At 40.8% G+C, this 27,781-nt stretch overlaps 1 protein-coding gene across 1 annotated transcript; it reads left to right on the top strand.

Annotated features, from left to right (window-relative positions):
- The first annotated feature begins 1,522 nt into the window (after positions 1 to 1,522).
- htr1fa (5-hydroxytryptamine (serotonin) receptor 1Fa) lies at positions 1,523 to 26,318 on the top strand. Its single transcript, XM_070976789.1, has 3 exons — positions 1,523 to 1,674; positions 21,961 to 22,075; positions 22,470 to 26,318. The coding sequence occupies exon 3, from the start codon at positions 22,471 to 22,473 to the stop codon at positions 23,665 to 23,667; it is 1,197 nt and encodes a 398-aa protein (XP_070832890.1). The 5' UTR covers positions 1,523 to 1,674; positions 21,961 to 22,075; position 22,470; the 3' UTR covers positions 23,668 to 26,318.
- The last annotated feature ends 1,463 nt before the right edge of the window (positions 26,319 to 27,781 follow it).

The following is a 27,781-nucleotide window of genomic DNA, read 5'->3' on the forward strand; positions in this document are numbered from 1 at the left end:
GCGAAATCGTCCAAGGTGATAAAATTCAACACTTCCCATCAAGGTTGACTTTTCAAAGAATGTGAGCTACAAAATCGGACTCCATCAAGGACAAACGGAGAGTCACCATCCATTTATCAGACGCACTGTGAATCTGGCTGTTGGATTAGTTTGGGCCTGCCTCTTGTCAGTTCTAAATGCACATCAGGCCACACATCACATGCGACTGTCCACGTTTTTTACCCCCACAGCCTGCTAAAACTAATCTACATCCGAACAGTCAGTCGAGGGAATTTGAACATAAATCACTGATTCCTTACAGGAAGCAAAGTGACTCCACATTTACATAACACCAAGCTAAATAAACAGCAGAGAGCAGCAGCACTCAGAGGGAGGCAAGTTGAGAGATTGATGGAGAATGCAACACCTCCAACTCGAGATCAGGAGCCAGCTCATTTTATAACCAGTGTTTTCCAAGTCCCTAATTATGACCATCATCCAAAGCCCTCATATAACCAAAAGGGTATCAGCTGGCTCCTTTTACATTAAAGGATTTTCTGGTTCCTTCATACTTCTTCCAACCTTCTCGTCGCCTCTGCATGAAACCTGCACAGATTTCACACTTTCTCTGTAAAATAAGTGAATGTGTTACTGTGATGCTGTGAATTAACTTGTTAATGTGAGCAAGGTGCACATTTTAGACATTGTGTACTATTGCTATAAATTCACGCAGTGTCTTCTAAAGAGCATTTCATGTACCCTTCTCATGTTGGAGCAAATATAGGTCCAATTCTCCATGATAAAACGCAGCCTGCATCCCACCTGACCCACCACACATGAAATGAGGGCATGCAGGGGTTTGTCAATAGATCTTATCAGACTGAGTGGAACTTGTTAAAGGTTTGGAGTATTTAATTCCCCTCTCCATTGTGACACATTATGAAAAAGTGGCTTAATTTATCCACATAAAAGCTTCAGGATAATCCTTAAAGATCAGCTAATCATAACCCTCGTAAAAAGACACTGTAATGCTTTATTAATGCAGTACGTTTTACATTCACAGCTCATCATTTTGGTTTTTAAATACGGCAAATGCGTATGGAGTAAAACAGGGTCGTAAAAGCATGAGAACTTATTGCGGAAAAGGGAAAAGAATTCACATGCATTTGATTGAAACATAAGCAGCTTTAAAATGATAAGTTTTCAGTAGTTCAAAGTTTGTTCAATATCTGGGTGACTCCATAGATATCAAACTGTACTAGATATCCTCTTTTTTTACCACCGTATGGGATCCCTTATTAGGCTGTATGAATCACATATAGTGAGATTAGAATAAGGTCACAGTGAACCACAGACACATATGCGACCTGTGTGTTTTATCTGATAAAGTATTAGCCTACAGAAAATGTCATATTGACTTAGAGAAAACGCTCGTCTCCTCATTAGCCTGGCTTTCTGGAGGGCTGTTATTACTCTTATCTTGTCTTCACACCTCCTCCTTACTGACGCACCTCTCTGAGCTCCGTCTATGGCCAAGAAGCGCGCTCCCGTGTGCGCGCCTCCCCCTGCCTCGACACAGTAAACGGGTGTCGGCGTGAACGTCGCCGAGCAGTGAATGGACACTAATAGGGAATGTAATATTCTTCTGCCACTGCTTGGTTCCTTCTGCCGTTTAATCTCTGCAACGGAAGCCGGGTGAGTTCATATTTTTCCAGGTTGGACATTTATTGAGAGACAGGCTGTCAAGCAGTTTGTGAATTAATGGACCGAATTTGGGAAGTAGTTTCAAGACAGGCGCTATGTGTGATATGTGTACATTGGGTTTAATTGATATGACATAATGATGCTGCTGTCATCTTAATTGGCTTTTAAATATTGCATTCATCAACGTTGTCTGTGGAGATTTACAAGCCTGAGCAGAGCGCCCACTTTGCCTCCACCTTTGTGCTGAGCATAACTATTTTAATATAATACGTTAAAGTCAGGGCTGGATGATCCCATAGACTTCAACAGAATGCATCTGTGCATCTGTATCTCTCTGAAACATCTATGAATGTGTCTGTGGAGTTGAATCCAATAAATATCTTACTCTACTGTTTCCCCCCTCAGAGAAGACACTAATTACTGCACGTGATAATCAGAGGAAGATTTTAATTAGTGAGAACAAATACATATATAAATTATGAATATACTAATGATGTAAAATAGCCCCCATGTTTGTATTGACTGACTGTTTACCAGATCTGGATTCCAAGAGGGAGCGATGATGAGGAGATTCCTCTTCTTCTCTATGAGCAAAGGCTCTCTAGTGGTTGCATGTGTGTTTGAGAATGTCCTGTGTGTCCACCTACTGTATCTGCTCAAAATGAACTTCACATCTGGTGTAGAATTAATTAAAAGTCAGCAATGAGCCCTCCAAAACCCCGCTGGAAATCACCTGGGAATCTGTCTTGCTGCAATTAAATGGTTCTTTGACCAGCAGCAGGTCCTTCCTGGGATCAACCCAGGGAAGCTCAAACGTACGGCATGATTTGAAGTGTGATCAAGGAGGGTGTGTGTGTGTGTGTGTGTGTGTGTGTGTGTGTGTGTAGTAGAAATAATATGAAAAAGGCCGAGCACTGAATGTGAAGGGAGTGTGTCTGTGTTGCAGCATCTGTGCAGGATTCATTTACTGTCGGACTGGGTTGGTGCGATAAAGAGACAGTGAGGGAATCACAGGAGTGAATGACTTGCAGGCTTTATCGTGCACATTCTCAGGACGGTGCATGTGCACTTGTCTAATTGTGTGAATCTGTGTGTCCATGCAACCTACTGCCAGATGAGAGCGCATTGGTCGATTTTGCAAAACCCCATATTGACTTGACCTTTATTTGATGTCCATTGGCAACATATTTCAAGAATTCATGAATGCATGTGCTCATTGCAGCTATAGTATGTTTGAGGTTCAGGAAAACCCCCATGAGTATGGCAAATCAAATATGGTTATGGTTATGCAACAACAATTTAAGGTGCAGCCTCTGGAAAGATCGTGGGTATAGTTAATACAAATTGCAGGTCTGTGACAGAATGCGAACTCTGATCTTCTGCATGAAAGCTGGACACACTCACCCAGCACCCCAAACTCCACACCCTTTATTTATACACAAGTATAACTCCCAGGACACTGGGCTGGTCCAAGCGTAGCCACGCTGCAAAGTCCCAGCTGTTGAGTGAGTCCTTTAATTTATGCAAATATGAAGCCAACAATTTCCTCGTGGCAGAGGACACTATTGAGGACCCTTTCATTTCATAACTTGAAATATTGAAGAAGGTCCGTGCCGGGCTCCTTTTGGCCGTGGAGGCACATTTACTGACGGTACTTAGTTATCTTGGAAGGAAAAATAACGGACCCCAGTGATGAGTAGCAGAGTCAAACCAAGGACACGTTGTGGCTGCTGATGATATGAGGCCATAGAGGAGCGACCATTCACTGCAGCTCATCTTGTAGTAAACTGCCAAGAGGGCTTTTATGTGGGGATGCACCAATCCCATTTTTTCTCAACCGATTCTGAAGCTGATACTGGAACTCAGGTGACCGACCGATACTGAGCACCGATCTGATACCTCTGGTCCTTTTATTTCGTTTGAGTGGAATTCTTTAAGATAATTCTTTTAGGTTTAATATGAGACGGTAGCTACACATAACCTCAGTGGAGACATCAATATTGATGCCAGTTCTGATCATTTATATTCAAGACACATTGGGGACATGATGAGAGTACATACATGCACCAGTAACTGTTGGATGCATTATGGTAAATGCACCGAGTGCCTCATTCTTATTTGTATTCAAATGTTCTTGATTTTTTTCTTTGCTTGTGCTCTTACTTGCTTCTGCAAGCACATTATTCCCTGCAGGGTATGATTACACCTTAATATCTCTTCAGCTGACACATTTGATGTCAGCCAATTGCAAAGAAACAATATTAGCGTTCATTTTATAGAGGGAAGTTTGCTGCACTGCGGTTTCTTCACAGCTTTAATAGTAATAATAATCTTTATTTACATATTACTCTAAAAGGCTAAAAAGTGCTTTACAGTACGAGTAATAAAAATAGAGGCAAAAGGAAGGAGAAACAATGCCAATCAAAATCTGGAAGACGAGAATAAACGACAATTGAGCAACAGCAAACGGAAAAAATAAAATATCAAGGGTGCAACAGTAAAAACAGAAACACATGTCAAGCATACACAAAAGCTCTCCTCCACTCCACTAATTCTCCCAGAGTGCATTACGAGAGTCCAGGTGAGAAAAGATAAAAGCATCCTGACAACTCGATGTAAATCTGCATATGACATCAGCATTTGTGCATCCTTGACCCCAAAAGTGAGAGCTGTGGCAGAAAATTAGAGAAATCCTGAGAGGTGATTTCAGTGAACTTTACACAGTATGCTTTTACTCATATGCCAAAGGGATAAGAGAGAAAAGCTCTGTGCTCCCACTGAATCACCTGTGCTCTCACATTATGCTATGAATATTTCACAAACTAGTAAATTATGACCTGTGACAGCCAAGTGGCACACAGATGTGCCGGGTTGAAGGTGTAGAAGACATTGTTGCGTCTTTTTACAATGATATTTAATTAGTGTTTCCCCTCTGTTTATAATGTGCTTGGGTTGAATGTGTTTTGTTTATAGCCTGGTGCATCTCAGTGGCAAGCTGAAAGTGTACTGATCTGCAATAACACTTTGTTTAAATGTTAAAAGGTTTATGATATGTCTAGTTTATATGGCTCAAGCATGGACAACATACACGGCTCAACAGTTTAATTCGGCTCACTGTTTCTGTTTACGTGCATCTCCAACTGCTATCTTTTAATGCCATCGATAATATAAAATCATTTTTAAATGTTTGTTTCCTGATGTTTGCTCTCATACTTCACTCTGTCCTTTCCTGTGAGAGAGCTGTCTTTACCTCATAACATAATTTGATAAGGACAGATGCAGTTTGTGCGGCTCATACGATCCCACCACGTTAATTTGATTGATGAGAGGAGTACGTTTCATAACAATCTTGGCTCATGCAGCTTTTAAATAAGTTGGCTCTTCCTGTCTTTCTATTTTCCCTTGGCTACTGACAAAGCCCAAACAGACATCTGATGGACAGATTTTTACTGACATATCAGGTGAGGCAAGAACCTCAATCACAATCTGTCCGGTTACATCTTACCTATTCGTGTCAGACGATGACAGTGGGCCTTTTTGAGCTCTCTGTTTCCCTCATGTGTCTGCAAGCACTGCCTTTTGTCAAAGGAGCTCCATAAATGCTTCTCAGCTACCTAAAAAGGCCCACAGCCTTCAGGAATCAATGTTTAATTAATTGTCAGCAGTCCATGACAGATGAGAATTCAAATTAGAGGTTCTTATGCCAACATTAGCCGCCAAAGTATGCAAATGCAAGACAGCTCTCATTGTTTTTTCATGGAGCTTTGAATACATTTGAGAGGTCTTCAAAACCAAGACAGCATAGAGCAAACGTACCAGCGCGACCATTGGGATTTTTGTTTGTTTGTGTGTCTGTGTGATGTGAGCGCGCACAGCGACCGAATAAAAGACAGATGAGGGAGCACCTATTTACTCGCTGTTGTCTTGTTAGGAGAAATTAATGTTGGGATTTATTATACAATAACAAACTTTGTATAGGTGAATAACTGAACTCTGAATAACCTTTAGGGACCAAAGTGGAATTGACGACTCCATCCATCAACCGGCCACATCTAATAGAATGTCCCCTGTACGAGAGATGTTCTCTCCCTATGGCCCCTTACAGTAAATTGGCTCCTAATGGAACAAGAGTAAAAGCCTAAAGCCCCGTTAGTGGTGCCGAGAGGCTGCAATGTCCGTTACATTTCACAAAACAGGAGTGTTGGATGGAATGAGCAAAATACTGTACTCATCTTACAGCCTCTAGTAGTGGGGCTTAAAATCCAAAGTTGGAGGTGGAACAGAGACAAGACAATATGGTTATTTATATCCATCCATCCATTTCTATCATTTTATTTTGAGAACGAGAGAGAGCTGCGTGTCAGCCACACTCACGCCTGCTTGCACGAATATATTGGCAGTTGCAGGTTGTTGGGCAGACGGTGGCCAGTTTTGAAATTTTTATGTATCGCCCGACCCAGGCGCTCAGGTGTATCAGGTGTAAAGAAGAGTCTATTGGAGACCTGAAGGTCAGGGGGAACCTTTGCATTCTTCCCAAAGAAAGCAGTCCAGACCAGTTCCCAAACCCCGTCTGTCATGCCTCCCCTTCGGAATATGAACAAAATAAATAAATAAACTTGAAGCCTCCTTCATGCAGCTGTGTATATCCACCGTTAAATTTGCAAACTGACAGTATTTAGTCCCAAAGGCTTCCTGTATTCTGTACTTTCTGCGTTCTTGCTTACCTGGTCGCCCATTTCACCAAATGCACAACATGCAATCTTGTTTCACCAAAAAACAAAAAAGAAAAACTGTACTTAAGGACCATGCAGGAGTATGTCAGAGCCCTGTAGGATTTGCTAATGTATCTGCGATTTGTGAGTGAAAAACACTTGCGAAACGGGTTTATTTTTTGTAGTGTGCATGGGCCGCTGAGTCTCGCCGGCATCACAGCAATCTTGTCTGTGATTTGTGTCTAGTGAATCAGATTCATTTTATTTTGTTCTGCTCCATATTTCCCCCCTTGTCATGCACACTGTCTCTATCATGGTTCTGCAGCCAGCCTGCTCGGTAACTACGGGTCTATCGTCACCAAAACTGAAGGTGCATTCAGTTGCTGCTCATCAGCTCGTAAAGTCGAACATTAGCGGTCAACAAGTCCTCCAACAACTTTGTTGGGTTTATGGAAAAATCCTGGTTTTGGCACTAAGATAAGTGCTTTGTCATGGTTGATGGTTATTTAATGACCTGACTTCTTCCTTTGCTCCTGTCATAGCTTGTCCTGTTAGAGGGCTTTGTCATCTGAATGTCAATATGTGTCATTTTGAGGCTGAAATGACCGATGCTGTCGTTGTTGTTTGTCTCTTTCCAGTTCATCAACAGGATGCTTCTCTTAAAAGATAAGGAGATTTTATCTCTTTACTGATACAACCCATGTCTCAGTGCCATAACAGTCCATTGATGTCCAATTTAACACCATGTGATTAACAAGACGTTCAAGCTGCTAACAGGAACAAACAGTGGAGCGGATGTCTTGCTCCCATATTAATATTCTTCAATTGCTTTCCCATCTGTCAAGTTCTGATAGATCTATTAATAACAGATCACCACCAGAATCAAACGACAAGCATTAAGCAGCCTGTGGATACCGAGAGCCGCTAATAGATACACCAGTTGTTTTTTCTAAATGTAGGTACAGAGTGGATGCACACTTCTGCTGACTGACTAACCAACATCAGCATCCTTAAAGCTGAGTTGCTATGGGGAAAAAAAATCAATTTGTCAGAATAGAATTAGCAGCAGGGCAATGTACATCGCTCACTCTGCCTACATGCAGCGTATGCCTTTATGTAAAATAGCCATTAAAATAGGATTCGCACAAAGGACTCATCTCAGAGCTTCTGCCATTATCACAAACTTGACATCTATGAAAGCTGGAGCTTGGTATTCCCACTCTTTGATTATTCAACACAAACTGTCATTTTTTCCTCAGAAATCTCAGAGCTGTTTCAGAGAAAGACTAAAAGGTAGATTATTCCCTCTTTGTGTGACTTTGATGAATTCATATTTGCGACTTTTGTGTTAAGTGGCTCCATTTCCACAATACAAAACATTTATTTTCTGAACGGGTGTCAAAGATTGAAGCTAATTTTTCAGGTTATTGCTAGGTGAGTTTAGGATCGAGGACTCAGAGGCACGTTGCAGCTAGTCCGGCCTTGAATGTTAGGAAATGTAAGTGATGCACTCCAAACAGGAGTTCAGTGCTCTTCTATTAAAAATGGCAACAGTTTTGAATACAGATTTCACAGAAGTTTCCCCAGCGGCTCTCTGCAGCTCAAGTTAAGAACAACTCCGGATTATTAACTCTGCTTGTACTTCCATTTCAGCTCGGTTTCGGCTGGGGACTGGCACACGAGTTGCGTGTCAGTACAGGAGTTCTTCATCGACCGCTTCACAAATGAGCAGCACTCGATCTGATGCTGCAAAGGCGATGCGTCCAGTTTTAGTGTCTCGACTGATTCACACGTGTAAAAGTGTTTGAGAAAACGTATCTGGTTGTGCAGCACTTGTCCATTACTCATCTCATGAGAATTTGCAGTGACCTCAGCGGCTCATTGCAGTTACTTTCAAAGCTGTTAACTTTGCATGTGTGGGAGGGTTGTAGATACAGGCAGGATAATGTTTGCTTGAGTATTTGTATGGGACTTTATGTTTAGGTCATGCTAACTGTAAGTTGTATGGACTTATTACTCTTTCTCCCCCAAAGAGCCTTTATAAATACGAACAAAACACACAATAAGTTTGTATGTTGTGTGTTTTGAGGGACGCATGATACAGATGGAGATTGGATACCTCCATCTTCCCTAAAGAGTTGTCTGGTTTTCTGGCAAAGTACATCCTATCAGTGTATCCCTTTAGCTTTTTACTCTCTTAATCTATACTGGAAAGGAGCCACACTCTTACAGAAATATCCTCAGCTTGATGTCAATATGAGCATGTGACAAAGAAGTGGTCTGGCTCGATACCAAATCCTCTGGATGTTGTTCTGGTCGGTTTGTAATGGCAAGACAATTTTCATGATACACAGCATTGAATAACATGTTGTTGCCAATTTATGTTACACATCTGCTGATTAACTACAACAAAAAATCCAGTTTCAATGGCTGGTTTAAACTGGAATATATAAAACTCCTCTAACTAAAACATCATCAACATAAAATCCAATCCAAACTAATGAAGGTTTGGTTTGGGTCGAGTTCATGGATACAACAGATTAGGCATTAGAAAGCATTAGATTGGAGAACAAGTGGCGCCTTAATGAGAATTGCCATAATGTTTTGGGAGCTTGAGGAAATTTGGTTTGGGTTGGGCTGGTCAATGTTGAATTTGCAAGAAGCATCCATTAACTGACTTCCTCTTTGTGTTATTTACAAGTAAACTAATCATGCCACAAGCATTTCAGGGGAATCTGTAATAGGCTTAAATCATAATGACGCAGTATTATGAAATAGTCTCCCATGTTTTTCCATGTTTCAGCAAGATTTGGACAGTGGAAGCCCAGAAATAACTTTCACTAACACTCACCAAAGTAGAATTTAATACATATAAACACTTTAGTGAAGTAAAATAAATGGCAGGGATGTAAAATGTACAACCCTGTTTTCAAAAACAGTTAGAATAGAAAGAGAATGTGATGATTTGCAAAACACTGAAACCCTATATTAAACTGAAAATAGCACAAAGTCATAAATGTTGAAACAGAGAAATTTCATTGTTTTTGAAAATGATATCCTCATTTAGAATTTGCTGCCAGCAAAAAAGTTGGAACGGTGGCAACAAAAGACTGGAAAAGTCATGAAAGGCTAAAAGGAAACAGCTGGTGGCCTATCTCAGTTAATTGGGTTAACTGGCAACAGGTGAGTAACATGATTGGGTAGAAGAGGAGCCTCCCAGAGAGGCCGAGTGTTTCTGAAGGAAAGATGTGACAGACTGTGCTGGCAACAAATTAAGAATAATGTTTCTCAACGTAGCATTGATTTGGGGATTTGGAGATTGCATTGTCTGCAGTATAGAATGACATTAAAAGATTCAGAGAATCTGAAGAAATCTCTGTACACAACGGGCAGGGCCAGTATTGGCTGGCTGTGATCTTCCGTCCCTCAGACGGCACTGCTTTGAAAACAGACGTGATTCTGCAGTGGACATCACTGCGTGAGCTCAGAACTCTTCCAAACCCCGTCGTCTGTGAACACAGTTCATCACTGCAGCCACAAATGAAGCTGAAACTCTGCCATGCAAAGAGGAAAGGGACCAAGTTCAATTAAATACGGGGTGTCAGTGCTTTGCAAATCCCCACATTCTGTTTCTATTTTCATTTTACAGTGTCCCAACTTTTTTGGATACGGGGTTGCAACAAGCTGTATGTTTTCTTTACCCCCAAAGACACAGTAAAAGGTGTGCTACCTGATAACCTGTTTTTTTAAAAACATACAAAAGTCATGATCAGCACGGCCGGACGGTTTGTGTATTTGAGGGGGGGGGTGTCATGGGCCAGGACATACAGCCTCATGCAGTGCAGACTACATGATATGTAGACTGATGCACAGCGCAGAACCAGAGTTGCATCCTTATGCACTGAACCAATCAATAGTCAATACTCTCTGCTGCTTTTCAACAGCAGTCTACCATTTGTCTTCCCTCAATGAAAATCCAATTGTCATTATCGTACGGATGGAAAAAAAAACCAGGTTATGTTGCATAAAAGTTGAATGAGTGTTTCAGTGTGAGGATAAGAGGATGTATATATGCAAATGCTAAACTGCATAAAATGCATTTTAGCCAGCAGGTACATTTTATTCACTTGTTAAAAAATGGGATTTCTGAGATGACTCATTGATGTACTCATTCACTGAATTGCATTAATATTAAAAGCTGTTGCGAGGTATAGTAACCTCACTTCAGGTTACTAACATTTTAGTGACCCATTCAAGTCTGAACTGATTATTTTAAGTACACTCGTGTGTTATTTAGCATTTTATTGAGTACTCTCTCTCTCATCTCACCTCTTTGGCTTGTGTCTTACACTGCAGTAATGTGAATTTAAAATCTTCCGTTCTCTTACTGTATTTTTTTACTCTGCCTGTGTCACGTTTAATGTTGATGTCTGATCAGAATATTTCAGTATGAACAGAATCCTATGAAGTGAAACTTCATAAACGAGAAATGAAAATGGTTAATGCATTAAATACATGAATTCATGATGTTAGAGAGTGGTAGAGCTGAATTTTAAGGAGAAAAAACAAGCAATACATATTAATGCATCATAGTGTATATATTTTCAGGCCCTTATTCTGAAACAGTGATATTTCTCCTAAATTGGGAGAAGCCTGCAGAATCACCCTGTATTAAGCTCGTCTCAACGCGTTCTCACTCCCAACCCATCACATGCAGAGACTCTTCAGTGTCGCCTTAAAAAGTGATGCAGAGGGGTCTTGACGAATGTGACAAGTTGGGAGTGTGAATGGGTTGACAGGTCTTATTTCAAGCTTTTCTTTTTGGGACTGATGATAATGACTGAGCCCCTCTGCCTGACCATGACTTCTCTTCTACAGTATACGTTTTCAGTGTATAGTATCAGCTGCCAGTGGTGAGCTGAGGAAAGGCGAATGGATGGGGGTCTGTTCCTGGATGTAATACCTGCAGAAAAATTAGACTTGAAAGCTGGTAATCTCAACACCTGATAAGTCAATTGGTAATTTGTGATGTATTCATCCCCTGCAGCTTTGTCATTCTCAGGCATATTTCAGTTCTGAACCTGCAGGCTGCTGCACTCAATGCCTTTTCTGTCACCTTGCAGGTTTTAATCACTCATCTGTTTCCAACAGTGGAGTGCATGCAGCATGAGTCAGCAGCATATCAAAAGAGAATTCCGTAATTTAATTTACCTTTTCTGAAGGTTTTATCATTTTTTCCATGAACATGTTGCTAATACATGCTGCAGAGCGACAAACCCTTTGCATTCCACTTCTCTCACACACACAGATCCACCCAGAACAATCAGAAAATGTGCCAAGAAACTGCTTATTTTCTTTTTTATCGTCAGGATCTTATCCTGCAGAAGTACATTTTCCAACATCACTTTAATTAAAACATTTCATACCAGAGTCAGAGTGTGACCTCTGTCAGTATAACCTTGCTCTGCACCAAACATCTACAAGGAGATTTACTGAAAAGATGGGTCCATTTCCAAACGAACCCTTAACTTTTCCTGTTGATTCATTCAAGGACAACCTTACATCTGAGGCACCAGACTACAGTGCTGAACAGCAACCTTTTTAATTAAGGAGACATTTAAATTCAGATCATCTTTCTTGCAGCGCTGCTGTTTGCTTGATGCGGGTATGAAACACAAGACTGTAGTAGTGAGATAAAAGGACATGCAATTATAGGACAATGAAAGTTATATTTCCTCATCAACAGTGTTTTTTCACATGGACCTCCCATCAGTTTAGCCATTTGCTTCGTTGCCTCCACCCACTCCATTTACACTAAGGCGCCCTCGTTACAGGGTAACTCTCGTGGAAATAAGTGAACACTGACAGAGGATATTAGCTCTTGCTGTCTTGAGGAACTATGCATGAGCGCACTTAAATTAAATTAATGTATTTTGGCTAATTGTGTGTGTCTGTGTTTGTGTGTGTGTTGGGAGGTTATTTATGTTGTTTTCACATAATGCATAAGTGTTTTTAAATGAAGCAAAATGTTTAGTAGTGATACTCAACCCGCTCTTTCCATACACCCACGCCTAAATATAAGTATGTGCATTTAAATATGTGTTTGAGTGACAGTTGGACAATTGTTTTACACCCATCACACATGATTGTGTAAATCCACAGTTTGTCAATCTTAATGAGAGTACAGTGGGGGTAGTTGTACAAACTTAGTGATGCTTTGCGCTAGATGTGAATCCCAACACACTAATGCATACAGTATAAACTTAAAGCTGCATTAATGAGTATTTGAGATATTAACTATGATGATCAGTGTGATGTGAACATGGTCTCTCAGAGTGCTGAAATCAGTACACAGATTACAGAACAGATTATTCAGACATGCACAATGTGCTCAGAACAGATGTAAAAAACATCAAAAATTGCAGTAATATTCAGCCCTCCATCGCCAGACTTCAGTATCAGAGTAATCCAGGTGACTGCTGTCCACACGGTGTGAACAGGAACTACCAGCAGCCAAAGCAGGCTGACTTTCCATGATGCAAATGTGCCAAAATGCAATGAAATAGACATGGCTAGAAACACAGAGGTGTACGGAGGTTTAGGTTCAGTGCTCAGTCATTCATTTACGTTCATCCTCCAAAACCCATGATCCAATATTGAAACCTGACACCGTGTGAGATGCTCATGTGAATGGCCAAAGGGGGGGTTTTCAGATTGTTTCCAGCAGTTTTCTCATTGTTTTTAATAGACTTTTCATCTAAATCTAACCCTAACCCTTTTAACCTGATCCAATTGAGCCACATGAGATTTTATGGCCTTTTTTTTTCTTATTAGCTTTCTCAGTTTCCCTCCTCTTCCTCCTGTCATATACAGCTGTTAAAGACAAACAGGCAAAATTTGCTATCAAATACCTATTATATCATATTCAATTATATATGTGTTATTTTAAATGCACCTCAACTTGTGAACATACTGTATGTATGAGGGGTATAACTGACAGTAGAAAACAATTTCATGACATGCTACACAATTTCTAACAACTTCCACTATGAGCCGCATGCACTTCCTCTATAATCCAATCTGTGATGCCCATTTACAACACAGAAGTCCAGGGAAAACATAGGACTGTTGTTAGCTTTCAGCAACAGAACACTTGACGTTTGGGAGAGATCTTAGTTTTGGGTGAAGTCATTTGCCAGTTCTAGCGTTTCCAGTTGGCGATAAGTTCAATATTTAACCAAGACCATAAGCACTTTGACTCATCTAAGCCATAAAATTGCTTGTAGGGAAACAAATGAAATACCACTGACAGTGAACATTTTGCAGATAAAACCAAAATCCACTGCACACATATCGTAGAATACTTGTATGTGAAGACAGGCTTAAACTCCCACGGTACGCTACCAGCTCAGCACTGAACAGCCGACAGAAAAGTTAGCAACTAGCTGGTGAACAAATTCGAGCCTCTGGCAAGCTGAAGACCCAGATACTCTGTTTGAAGTCCTGTAACAAAAATAATCATCACACCTCAGTCATTAGAACTCCAAATGAATGATAATGGGCACATGAGCATATTTTGCCAACACATTAGCCAAAACAACTTTATTAGCTGGTGATGTGTGGCTGCGGTGTGTCTTGCAGCTTGTGCTGATGTTTCTCAGTGTTCGGGGGCCATGCAATTCAGAGAGGCAAACAATTTGCACATTTAATACTTTTGGCTGCTGAGATTTTCTTCAGAGTTTTCCCAACCTTGCTTCTCCTTCGGGGGAGTTACAATTTTAATTCATGAAGACGATCCCTTTTAGCGGCGTGATTAGTGATCCTAACAGCTGTAACATTTGGGTATCACACTGTTAATTACTGAACATCAAACTGCACACCGGCTATGTTAAATATTTAAATAAATGCTCTCATTAACTCAAAATATCATGAGGCTCTTTAACCCTTATTTGGTTATTTGAGACGACAACTTCTGCTCTTTCCTGGCAGTTTGCAAACATTTCTTTGAAGTAAATGGCACGGATCATATGTCAGATTCCAGCTGCATCTTTCTGACAACCAACATTTTTTATCTCCAAATTACATTCAGTTTAGAGGCTGTCAGTAATAATATAATATATGCAGCCATTCCCAGAGAGATCTATTATCTCCTGTCACATCCATATGATTTACCATATTTAGTGTCTGGATTTGATTCCAGTTGTACTGTAAATCATGTATACCCCCTAGCTTCATCATGCGATGGAGGCAAAACTATGTATGGTACATTCACCTCTTCTGGGTTCTGCCAAAGCTGCGCACTTTGCAGTTATGGATCTGCAAATAGATTCATGCTCCGACTTCAGCAGCTCACAGCAATTAATAACCAAAGTCTACGTTTCTGTAATTAACTGCCTGTTGTTAAAACACTTTTTAAAGGAGTATGAATCATGAAAATCTACGTGGGCCTCTATTAAATAAACAACAAACCATACTGTTTCAAGCAGTACGAGCAAGCAGAGTAAAAATTAATGTGCTAATATATTGTAAAATATGTTTATAAAGCACTTAAATTCCAGAGTTCATTTTGATTTATTTAGAGCAACTTTTATTAAGTGTTTTCACAGCCATGATTTTGCCATTAGCAGTTTCATAGGCACAATCACTACAACTAATTATCAGCTAAGTCATGTGCACAAGCACAATGAGGATGTATCTGCACTGGATTTTTGGCTGAGAGGTGGGTGATATGCTGTCACTGTAGGTGAGGTCACCTGGTAAACATGCACTGTCTGCTATCATGTATTCACATAATAAAAAAATAGTTGAACACATTGAGAAGACTCTTAAAAGAGACCCTGTTCTTTGAATGCACAAATATAGTAAACAAAAACAAAAAGTTTTAACAGACTACTAAAGGCAATATGGAGAAGAGAAACAAAGCAATACTAAATTAAAAGTGACTTGACGAAACAAAGCGAGCAGTGCTCTGAAATGAAGTATGCAGCCTAAGAAAATCCAAATATTTTTACAACCCTGTTTACAGACAACCAAAATGTCTTTTTTAAGTCCTTGTTAGATTGAGTCGACAAAATCTGCTTTCAACCAGACCCGATAGGTCCCCATTAATCTTAATTAAACCTGGATGGCAACAGAAGTCAATAGAAGCCTACGCACAGCTGTTTCCCTTAGTAACTGTGGACTGTGGTCGAAGAGTAAAAAAATAAAACTTCCAACCTTCGTTTTTTTCTCAAACTTTTCCTTTACCCGGAAGAAAACATCTTGAGGTCAAGGAAAGATGTGAAGGACTTCGGAAAAGACAGCTGAGACACACTGAGAGAATCTAACTGCACTTACTCTAGGCTGTGCAATTATGCCACAGTGGATGTTGAATGGGCCTCACTTTAAACTATGCTGCTGCAAGGAATTGTATGACGGCATTATCTCCCTTGGTTAATCATGGTCCATTGTACCCTATGCTAAAGGAAGCATTGATGCACCTTTTCTTAGTATTTTAGAGTCTGACCCGCTCGTATCACTCAGTCAGGGACCTTACTAAGCAAAAAAGACTATTCAGCTGCAACCTGGTGATTTGGATGAGGACACAGAGATGATTGGTGGAGCTGGGCTGTTGTGTCGTCAGGATGTTTGATGGCGTGCAGTCTCTTTCAAACTGGACAAAACACCCACTATAACATCTGACTTTTGTTCACAGTGGGAAACAGCACAATCAGCATTCATTCGATGATTCTGCAGAAGTTGTGGGTATTTATCGGCTGCAGCTCCCATCAGCAGTGATGGAAACATGACACCTGGGTGGACACGCTAATATGGCAATATGTTGAAGTTCTGGAGGTCGGCACATAAAAAGGCAGGAAACTTAAAATGCTCCAACATCATTCGTGATTGAACAATGTTGGAGCGTTGAAAGAGAGAGAGAAGTAAAAGACATAAAAAAGCAACTGCCGTAACGTTGTCTCTGCCTTCCCTGCTGCTTTCTAATGTTCTCTGTTCACCAGCGAGCGTGTAACATCAAACATGACACACCAGAAAGAAAAGGCAAACTCATCTACTGGCATTAGGAAAGGAGTCAATCACCTATTTTTAGCAATGGTTGATGGTTTGCAACATAGAAAGTAGGAGAACACAGAACAGTATTAATGTCTGCCCTGTGATTGTTTTGATTGGAAGATCTTTTTGTGTATTGCCTTCTGCCATAGAAAAGAAAAAGTTAAAATCCTGTAGGGGCATTAATCAAAGTAAACAGTGAATCAGCATGTTTAATGACAGCGTGCTTTGGTGCAGCGCTTTCAAAGTCACGACCGCGGATCAAACATACCACCAGTCATTCTGCCTTCAAAGGGCCTCAATCAGTTGAAAGGGAATGCCTTCCGAAAGTGTGAAAGAAACCGTTGGTGACAGACACTACTAACAATATGCCCGTTAATTTTAAACTCAGACTCAATAAGTTCAGACTTATTTTGGCATTTATTGCTGTAGTCACATTAAACCTGTATTGTTGATGTGGATCCAAATACACACGCTGGTTGGAGAATCTCTCTAATTCACTGTTCACTGTAGATAAAGGCCTGAGCAGATGCTTTTTCCTGTAATTATGGAGAATGTCTAATCAGAGAGCTTTTTCACCTGATCTATTTGCCGAACCACATGCTTCAGTATTAATGCCCGCCGGTGAAATCACAGTATGAGCTGCTGTTACTTTAAAATTATTACTATGAAGTTGTAATGAGAACACTGTACTCATTACTGAATGAGGAAATCAATGCCTTCACTTCGCATTGCTTTGCAGAAGTCGTGCCAAGCCTGAGTTCGCATTTGTGTTGTTCAGACGATGATTGTACTCTCGACAATGAAACATTACCTCTTCTTTAGAGCCTGATAGAAACCTTTTCAGCTTTCCCTGTGTTACTGCTGCACAACTCGGCTAAAACTAATCTCAGCCTGTTTGACTGGGGCATTCTCAATTTTAGGTTCAATTCTGCCATTGTGTTCTGTGTCTGCATGCAAGTGCTCTGACAGGGTGCTTTGTCAAGCTTGCTTGCTGTGGACAGGTGATTCTGGCCTGGACTCACCTTGATGGTACAATTCATGTCTTTAGGAGACATAAGCTCAAAATAATATGCATTTCCATCCTCTTCTGTAAATTAACTTTTTACCTTCTTTCCTTCCATACTCATGCATCTGTCAGCAGCAGAGCCTTTTCGCAAGATTAGTTGTTGCACATAAACTGTATCGCCACATATCACCGACTTTCCTGAAGCAAGTCATTCATAGAGTGGATATTTGTAATGGCTGCCTCGGATGGCTTCATTCAAATTAGTCAGATCAAGTTACTGTAATGTATGAATGCATATATCAGCCTTGGCACATAAGGACACAAGAGTGAAGTTTGAGTCTGTACTGCATTAAATTCCAGGGAGCTTCCATCTTTAAAATTCTTTCAAGTCTGAGGTTGAGTGTCGGGGCACATAAACCAACTGCACAAGAGCAACAAGAAATAGACATACAGACCTCCCGTTAGGCGCAGTAGGCTAACACTTGTACGCAGTGCACCACAAAATGTGTGTTTGATGATGTGTCTTCAAAGCACATCATTGGATATCACTGAATGCAACACTGTAGACAAAACAGTTAAATATGAAAACATTTGAAGTTGTGCATCATTTATAGCAATTAAAGCTGGTTAACACAACTCAAACACAACACTGAGAGCATTAAAATAACAAACCTAATCCTTTTTTGTGGACAAATCCAGCGATTATTTCAACGAGCGAGCCATCCACTTTATGTCACCCATTATCACCTACTTCACACCTGTATATGCTGGACTCCTGTAGCTAAGCGTACTGAATGGAAAAAAGCAAACAAACAAAAGATGCACCACCTTTGCCCCATTTGAATCTGGTAAGCATTTGAACCAGTTGCCTCAAATTCAGCCCCCGGGGGGCTTCTCACCAGCTAATACTTCTATCTGCATGCAGCAGGTAGCGAGAGCTGACGGTGACGTGGTGCGCACCCGCTGGTGCGGTGAAACCCCAACTGTGACACGCATGAAGTGATCCAGTCAAGCTTGAAACGAGGACACAGGTCAATGAGCGAGAACAGTGACAGCTGCAAAGTGGACCTGACAGTGATTTAGTCCACTCAGGTTAATGGGAATGATATTGCCCATTTGTGAAATGCAGGTCAGTGAGTGTGAGTCACTAAAAAGTAAGCACACATTAGCAAGTAGAGGATATATTGAATTTTATTCACTATACTAGTCACTTTGAAAAAAAAAAATTAATCCTTGATATGGAGCTACATTTTCTTGTGAGTGCTCTCATCTGTCAAAATGGGATTAAAAATTAATAAGAGTTGAAAGAAAAAAAAAGAACATTGGAATATTACGGTGATGTTTAGTGCAAGTAGTCAGCCCTACATGAGCCCTTTACTTATTCATGTCATCCCCTGCAATTACCGTTCCACGAAAAAGCAGTTCATAATGTTACTTTGTCATGACCGTAATGTAATCCAGTGTTCTTTTCTGTCCCAGAACGGTAGAATTAATCTTCACTTTCATTTATGTATGACATTTCCTTTCCTCGTTAATTTCAAGAGAAAACAAACAGCGTTTCACCACCTTCCAGGGAGCCCTGCGGTATTTCTGCTGGCCATCTCTGTCATTTACCTCCACCACCAAATTAGATAGATACAGCTGATGAAAATAGATAAACAGACAGATAGATCGGCAAATGAATGAGAGTCGCTGTGACCTCTTATGGTGCTGCAGTTAGTCATCTATTTTGCATCTTTCCAGAGCTGTCAGTCACACTATCAGCTTTTTCACAACTCTCCTCCTTCACAACAACACTTGGCAGCCCGGTCTCCTTGCCTGGGCCAAACTGTTTGTGTCTCAGAGATTGTACTCCACGTGACAGATGCAGCTTCCCTGTTCTTGTAAGAGGAGAGAGAGTGAAGTGTGAGTGAAGTTGGCGTTCGCATGTGTGTGGATACAGTATACTGTAGGTGAGCCGGTCTAAGGGTGCTTTCACATTTGCATATGTGTTTGAGCTGTGAGCGAGAGACACTGCTTGAGGGTGGATTCAGCTAATCTCTGCATCTACATCGCTGAATGTTGGGAAAATGTTTTTAACATGTTTCTGTTTTGTCAGCCCTCCGTGTTATCTGCACCACCCGAGTCTGTTAGTTGTAAATTGCAGCACCATCATCATGCAGTATTTCTTTGCTGAATAATTCTACCAATTTTGCAATTCATGCAGCCTATTAAAAATTACTGAACGGTATCAGAGCGTGCTGGTCATTATCTCTTATCGCTGTATTCATAATGAGTAGGTAATTAATGAAGAAAATAATGTAGCAACACCATAGAAAACAAACTTGAAAGTTACTGTATAATTTTTAAACAATGTTGCTATCAGTCAGTGAATGAAGCTGTTTTCCCTGCTTGCAGAATTCATGCAAGGGCAGTGGGTTTTATTCTGAATAAAGAAGATTCACTCCAGCTCACAGAAGCTTATCCTCAGATGGCCTTGAACAGAAAGCCTGTGTTTTAGAACAGTTCACGACAAAAGCAGATGATTTCTTTGTTGCACATAATGACAGGCTGGCACTGTTAACGCATACCGTCAATCACTGCATACATGCATGCGGAAAAAACACACCCCAATGCGCCCAATCTAAATATACATTTGTGCACACGCACTGAAAAAAATAATTATTTTCTGATGCACAGCTGAAAATACATCAGTGCAATGGCATAGAGCACAACTGAATTGCAGCAGTAATTATCATCTATCTTGCAAAAAGTAATCTGCATATTAAGTACTGTCATGTTTTCTTCCAAATTCATTCAAGGGTAAATGGGAAGGAGTGTATAAATGTGTCGTAACACAGAGAAGGCAATTTCATTTTCCTTAAAGTCTCAAATCACAGGTATACAGAAACAAATACTCTCCATTGGTCCACTTCACGGTAGCAAAGCAATTTGTTCTGGAATAGCTGTGAAACCATTTGTATTTTTGCATTTATTTTTTGCAGCCAATGCAGCTTAACAAACTGTACCCGACTCTTCTCAGCAAAGAGCTTTATTAAAGTGTGTGGTGAAACTTCACTTTAGGAAGTAATTTTCTTGTGCCGAGCCCGAAAATCAATTTGAAAACCTTTGCTAACAGGCCAGAGCTGCTGTTTTGAACACTAGGTCTGGCACTGTTAACAGTGAGCTGGGAAAGCAAACAAGGGTTTTATCTCCAACAAACTGAGTGTCCAGAAAAAACACGAAGTAAACATAATTTGTAGTTAAAGAAATAAAACTTGTAAACACACTGCTATGGTTCTCCAATAATCCAAAGGGTTCTTCGTTTCAGCATGCTTTATAAATACAGAAATGTGTTGTTCTTTTAAACAAACTATCACACCAAGCGTCTAGGTGACTCAGTCTGGCTAAGATATGGTCAGTGCCCACACCTTGAATGAAGTAGTGAAACAATGCTCATCATATGCCTCTGCACTGCCCTTTGTGAATTTCACCTACATTTATACTGCATAATGTGGGAACGGTGATGAAAAATACCTCACAACTCACCACTTTCATAGAGCTTTTTAGAAAAGGGTATCGTGCCAGTCGGGGGAAGCTTTGACCCACCAGTAAAAACTCTTTTTTGTCTCTGTAGAACCCTGTCAAGAGGGGCTTTGGAAGTTTTCATGGTAAATTACATTAGCGGGCACTTTGCCATGTGTTAGGGTTAAGTGAACTGAAATCTCTTATCTCATTCAGTTGTCATGTCGCCTCTTCGCCCTGCTCACTCACCCACCCACCCGCGAGCCCACCGCCGGGGAATCGAACAGTCTCAGCAGAGACCCGACAGTCAGAGTTTGGCTGCTTCTGCTCCATCACCGCATTAAGTTAAAGTACTGTACTTCTTGTGTTTCTATAGCAACAGTTCCCACTCATGTCTTCAGGATACTGAGCAATGCGGAGAGTGAAGGAGAGCTGCAGTGACGGTCACACCTGAGCGTGTCGATTTGATCGTAGTGGCTGGTGGTAAATTTAGAGTTGACCAATGTGAAAGAACGATTTTTTTTTTTTTTGGATTGAAGCAACCAACACAGAATATTTCTGTCTGATGATGTAAATGGACGTATGTTCATGACGATAATTCCGAAACGACGATCCACCAAATTTTGATCTTATTGAGTTTGAAAAGGTTGGAATAAAAAGAAGTCAGGATAATCATATTAATAACCAAACCAATGTGCTGTGCTCCTGGCCCCGGTGGGAAGAACAGAAGTTGCATTGGTGAACACTCAATTGATCAGCTCCTCAAACAGCCACGCAAGCATTAGCTTCTGAAAAATCATTCAGTGCATTTGCAGGGATTTTTACTGTTGTGGAGGTGTACTCGTCCTTGGCTCTACTTTGTTGCTTTTGAGTGCATCTTTTTCACTTTTTAGTCTCCGTCCCACCCTATTCCTCTCTCTTTCTCTGTCTCATAATTTCTCTCCTTCGCCCCCCCCCTCTCTTTCTCTCTCTCTCTCTCTCTCTCTCTCTCTCTCTCTCTCTCAGGTATTGATGAGTGACAGAGGTGATGTGATGGCAGAGCGAGCAGGCCGGACAGATCAGAGCAGACTGTCTGCTGCACACTGACCCAACTGGATGCAACGCAATAGAGCTTAGACAGGTTGGATTCCTAGATTTTTACATTTAGAGTTTTGGGAAACGTCTGCGGGCAAGACCTTGAACACACTCTGGAAAACTGAAAACTTTTGTTTCATCCAGTGTTTTACGTATGACATGCATAGAGCAAAATCATTGGCTATGAAGGCTTGAAAGGACAAGAAGAAGGCGAAGTATAGAGTATAATTCTTGCAACAAGGGAATTTTGTAGCCTAAAATGCTAACTGACTGATTTGATTCCAAGCCAGATTGTAACCACAGTGAGTAACAATAAATAATATGCACAACAATCACAAAAGAATTTTCACCGCAAATTATTTGTTTTCTTCTGAAAAGGATTTCTGGAAAAAAAAATGTTGCTAAGCTCCTTTTATGTTTAATGTTCAACTTTCTTTTAGAATGGATTTCCCCAATTGCACCGAAGGGGTGTTTGCCTCATGCAGCAGTGGTAATGACTCACTGGACACCACCAAACTCCCTTCCAGCAAGGTCCTGCTCACGGTGACCCTCTCTGTAGTGGCTATCCTGACTACGTTCTTCAACTGCCTGGTGATCACAGCGATTGCAGTCACCCGCAAGTTGCACCACCCAGCCAACTACCTCATCTGCTCGTTAGCAGTGACCGACCTGCTGGTGGCTGTGCTGGTCATGCCCTTCAGTATCATGTACATCCAAAAAGAGACCTGGATCATGGGCCAGGTGGTGTGTACCATCTGGTTAAGCGTGGACATCACCTGTTGCACATGCTCCATCTTGCACCTTGCTGCAATCGCCATCGACCGTTACAGGGCCATTACTGATGCGGTGGAGTACTCTCGTAAACGCACAGGGGCCAGGGCTGGGGCCATGGTGGCAGTGGTGTGGCTCTTGTCCATTCTCATCTCACTTCCTCCTCTACTGTGGCGGCACTACAGCGAGGAAGCAGAGATGGAAGACCATTGTATCATCATCCACAATCACTTGGCCTTTACCTTGTACTCCACACTTGGAGCATTTTACATCCCCCTGCTGCTCATCCTCATCCTCTACTACAAAATCTACCGCGCCGCTCAGACCCTCTATATGCGCAGGGAGGCCAGCCGGGCTAGCCGTCACTCATGTATGACCAATGGGAGCATGATCCCGTCGTCCTACCCTGCTGGAGATGGCGACGTTGATGGGGGCCCTCGAAGTCCAGAGCCCATAAGCCCACCGGAAAAGTCTTTCTCTGAACCCTCAACTGAGGAACCTCCACGTGAACGGGTGCGTGTATCCGTAAAGGCTTTCCAGTGCAAGAAGCGTCGGCACGAGTCACGCAGCGAGTCACGTCGGAGCCAGTTTTACCAAGGACCGCGGATCTCAGGCTCACGGGAACGCAAAGCAGCATCCACGCTGGGGTTGATCATAGGGGCCTTTGTCATCTGCTGGTTGCCGTTTTTTGTCAAGGAGGTGATCGTCAACACCTGCGGTTCTTGCAGTACTTCGGTGGAGATGGCTGACTTTCTGACATGGTTGGGTTACCTCAACTCGTTGATCAACCCCCTCATCTACACCATCTTTAATGAAGACTTCAAAAAAGCTTTCCAAAGACTTGTTAGGTGTAGTCATTACCTCTGATGGTTACAATTATGCATGATCTTACCCATATGCTACTACACATACACATGTAACCAAGAGCGGACAAACTAAAGTCCAGAGGATACTGGCTAAACACTGACTCAATGTGCCTGAGAGATTCATCTCAAAGAGGAAAGGGACTGACACCCATTTCCAGACACTCCACTAGGCACTCCAACAGCCTGAATGGCACCAGATCAGCCATGAGCTTTTCAACAGAGCCCCACATTGAAATCCAAGTCCTGCTATTAATAGAACAGCCTGAGATTTCCTTGATGTTAATTGGTGTGTTTGAAGGGACAGTGACATGTTGGTTTTTAGAAAATGGGCAGTGGCTGACCTTTTTGAGGTCTGGGTTCTGTGCATTAGTGATCAGTCCCATTTAAAGGTCTTGAAATAGCTGACCATTATATCTGTTCCATCTAATGACCTCCTTTCTATCTAGTCCAAGCTGCCGGCTGAAATACAGAACATGTGTAAAATACCACAGTGTACCAAGTTGCGACTTCATGTGGCCATGACATGACATGACATCTGATTGACTGTTGCAGTGATCATTAACAGAAATAGTTGTTGAATGTGGTTTGTATTCAGCCATGCAAAACATTCCAACAAATATAAAGTAGTATGAGCTTCTTGTCAGGTAGTGATTCTAGCTTAATTAATTTGACAATCCAGAGGCGAGGAGTTATTGCCTGCCTTTCAGAAAATTCACTTAACATAACAAAACAAAATAACCAAATCACACCATTAATAACACATTCTAAATTATATATATATAAAAAAAATGTAACTAGGGACCAATATAAGAACTGGGCTTGTTTCAACCTTGACTACAAAAGGCCAACTTTTGGACATGTTATTAGGGTAACAGGTTCAATAAGACACTGCCACTTTAATTGTTGTTTTTGAGCAACCTTTTATGTTCCTTTCAGTTATTATTTATTGTATTTATTTATTTATTTATCTATCCTGGAGCCATTAAACATCCCCATTCCATCTCACTCCCACGCCACAGCCAGCGTTAGGTTGTAATGAAGGCAAGAACCACTGGTGGAGAAATCCTCATTACATTAATCCCACTCAAGCACTAGGAATAGAACTACTATTTCTTTACTGCCTCCAAGAGGGCACATGCTGGTGGAAATATTGTGGATGAGTCAAGCATGAGGGTGTACTGTATGCTAGAGAGATAATACAAGGTGTGTCATGTACTTACATACATCTCTGACAGTATGACCAGTGTTTGTGTACTGTTTCTTTCTTTGTCTCTCACAGTCTCAGTAATCAATAATAAACAGTCCACACATGAATGACCTTCCCCTGTTCTTCTCTGAGTGAAGATTTGGTGAGTGAGGGTTATGTGTGCAGTGTCTCCCCTTCATGTATGGAGGGAATGGTAGCAGAAATAACAGAAATGATGACTCACTGATCATCTGTATGTGTAAATGAATGTTTACATATTATTACTGTCTTTATTCACACTTGAAAAATCAATGAGGACAGGTCCTCTTTTATGATGATGTCGAGTAAGTTAGAAATGGCTCAAAAGATACAACATATTAAAAGATACTAAATAAGAGAACATAAGTATAGTTCAAAAAAGATACAAGACTCCCCAAAAAATCAATTTAAAGAGGTAGACGCAGAAGCTGATTTTGTGCTTTTATTCATCTTATTCATTCATGCCAGTATTCATTTTAGGGTGCTTTGTAAAGAGTTCCAGGTCGTCAGGGCACAGAAACTAAAAGCAAATCAACAAACTCGAGTGAAGGCCAGTCTGAGTTTGATACAGTCCTGAGGATCAATCAAGCATAGCTGTGATATAACATGGACACTTCCCAGTAAGGGCCTTATAGGTAAACAAATACATACTGTATGCCATTCACGTCTCTACCAAACAGACATCCACCAAACTTGTTCATTTAAGGTGCAATGATGAGTGCTATAAACATCACCAGTAATAAACCTAAGAGCAGAATGATAAACAGCATCCAAGGGCTTAAGAGTTGAGGCAGAGGCATGCCTATAAATCACATCACCATAATCCATAACAGAGAGAAAAACAGCTTCATGAATTTTTTTCCTACGAAGCAAAGTTTCATTCTATTTCTACAGAAAAAAACAAAGACTTTTTTTGTTGTAATTTGTTTACAAGATTATATGATATTTGAATGTGAGTTTGTCGTCTATCCAAATACTGAGGTATTTATATTATGTAACTCTTTCATTGTTAGATCCTTGTACAGTGGAAGTATGAATGTTTTTGCCACCAAGAATGACGTAAACTCAGTTTTCTGTGCATCCAAATCATGTGTAAGATCATTAACTGCAGCTCAGAGGGCTCTAAAGGAATGTTGCAGGTTTTCCACAGCTAACTGAACAGAGTCTGTAATACAATACAAATGTGCACCGTCTGCAGTAGACTGTGACATATGATATACTGCAAGCCCATGTTTCAGTCTGAAAGGACAAGATAGTCTGATGTGGTTGCGCCCCCTTGTGGCTATCAAAAAGATTGCAGACTTTCCAGTCAGCTGTGACAAACTGCATCACTCTTTCACAGCTACATCAAAGAGATTCATGAATCTGGACATATGGTATTGTTCATTCAGCAATCAAACAAATAAAAGTCATAAAATACGAAATCTGCATTGATGTGCAAGTCATCTCTCTCTCTCTCTCTCTCTCTCGGGGTGTGTTTTATGGAAAATGTATGTTTTCTTCAAAAAAAAATACAGAATTATTCCAAACGAGGACAACAAACCAGTCATATAGCCTAAATTAACTTTAGCCTATATGTGATAGTGAACATTTTCCAATGTGTCCACATCTTTCGCAGCCCTTCCATCACAGTAGAATCAACCCAGACAAATTCAAATTCCTTTTTCCTGTCTCTAATTGAACTTATTGTCATGAACATCGTGTTCAAATGCTGTTTTCTATCTATCTATCTATCTATCTATCTATCTATCTATCTATCTATCTATCTATCTATCTATCTATCTATCTATCTATCTATCTATCTATCTATCTATCTATCTATCCATCCATCCATCCATCCATCCATCCATAAAGTCACTCTTATTCCAACCTTTTCTCACCAGTTTGGAATTCCCAGTTCCAGGTCTTGTTGTGGAGCGTGTGCAGACGGATAAGTGCTTCCATTGATGCACATGATATACGTACCTGTCGATCAGGAGCTTCACTAAGGAGGGCTGTGTAAGGGGAATGTAACTCTGTATGTATCTCTACTTCATCCCATATAAGAAACTGTACAACCAGTGGATGTCAAAAACTGGAGACTCCCATTCCTGATTCCTCCCAGACATGTTCAGTGGAACAAAAGACCTCCACAGAGTACTGCCAGGAACAGATGAAAAAGAGTCTGGGTCTCAGCAGTGGTTTGCAAGTGTTTTGCCCCTGCACCACCCATTATAGCCAAAACTAAAGTGTGCAGTTTGTTTCAAATGTTTTCACAGAGTTTGAAACATAAATTTATAGGCTACAATAGCATGGAGTCTGTGTCCACGTCCACACAGGTTTGTGAAGTGCTTTCACAAACCCACTGAGCTGACATCAGTTATGAAATCTGTCTCCATACAATAGCGCACAAACAACTGCAGCATCATCATGTGTTTGTGCACTCCCTGGGGCATATCAGTGTAGGCCTCAGACACAAACAAGGAAAGAGCAAAGAAATCCCTCCTCATCAACAGTAACTAACCACAAGGTACAGGGATACTTACGCTCGTTTCTGCTCTTGATGTTACTGGCAGTATTTTAATTGACAGCAATTTGAAAGACATTTACCCATTAGATTAAAGATAATACATATACATGAACAAATTAACAATTCCATTTAGCTTCTTTAGTCTCAGAATCCCGTTATGTACTCACTGGCTTTTCCTATTATAATAACTCTTTGTGAAAAGAGCTATTATTTGTGTATATGAATTTCAGGGTCTTATTTGGGAATATAGATAGATAGATAGATAGATAGATAGATAGATAGATAGATAGATAGATAGATAGATAGATAGATAGATAGATAGATAGAGGGGCATTTACGATGACTGTGCTGCGCATCGTTAACAATTTTGAAAAAACTTTA

Source organism: Chaetodon trifascialis, chromosome 12, assembly GCF_039877785.1.
Source record: "Chaetodon trifascialis isolate fChaTrf1 chromosome 12, fChaTrf1.hap1, whole genome shotgun sequence".
Taxonomy (NCBI): domain Eukaryota; kingdom Metazoa; phylum Chordata; class Actinopteri; order Chaetodontiformes; family Chaetodontidae; genus Chaetodon; species Chaetodon trifascialis.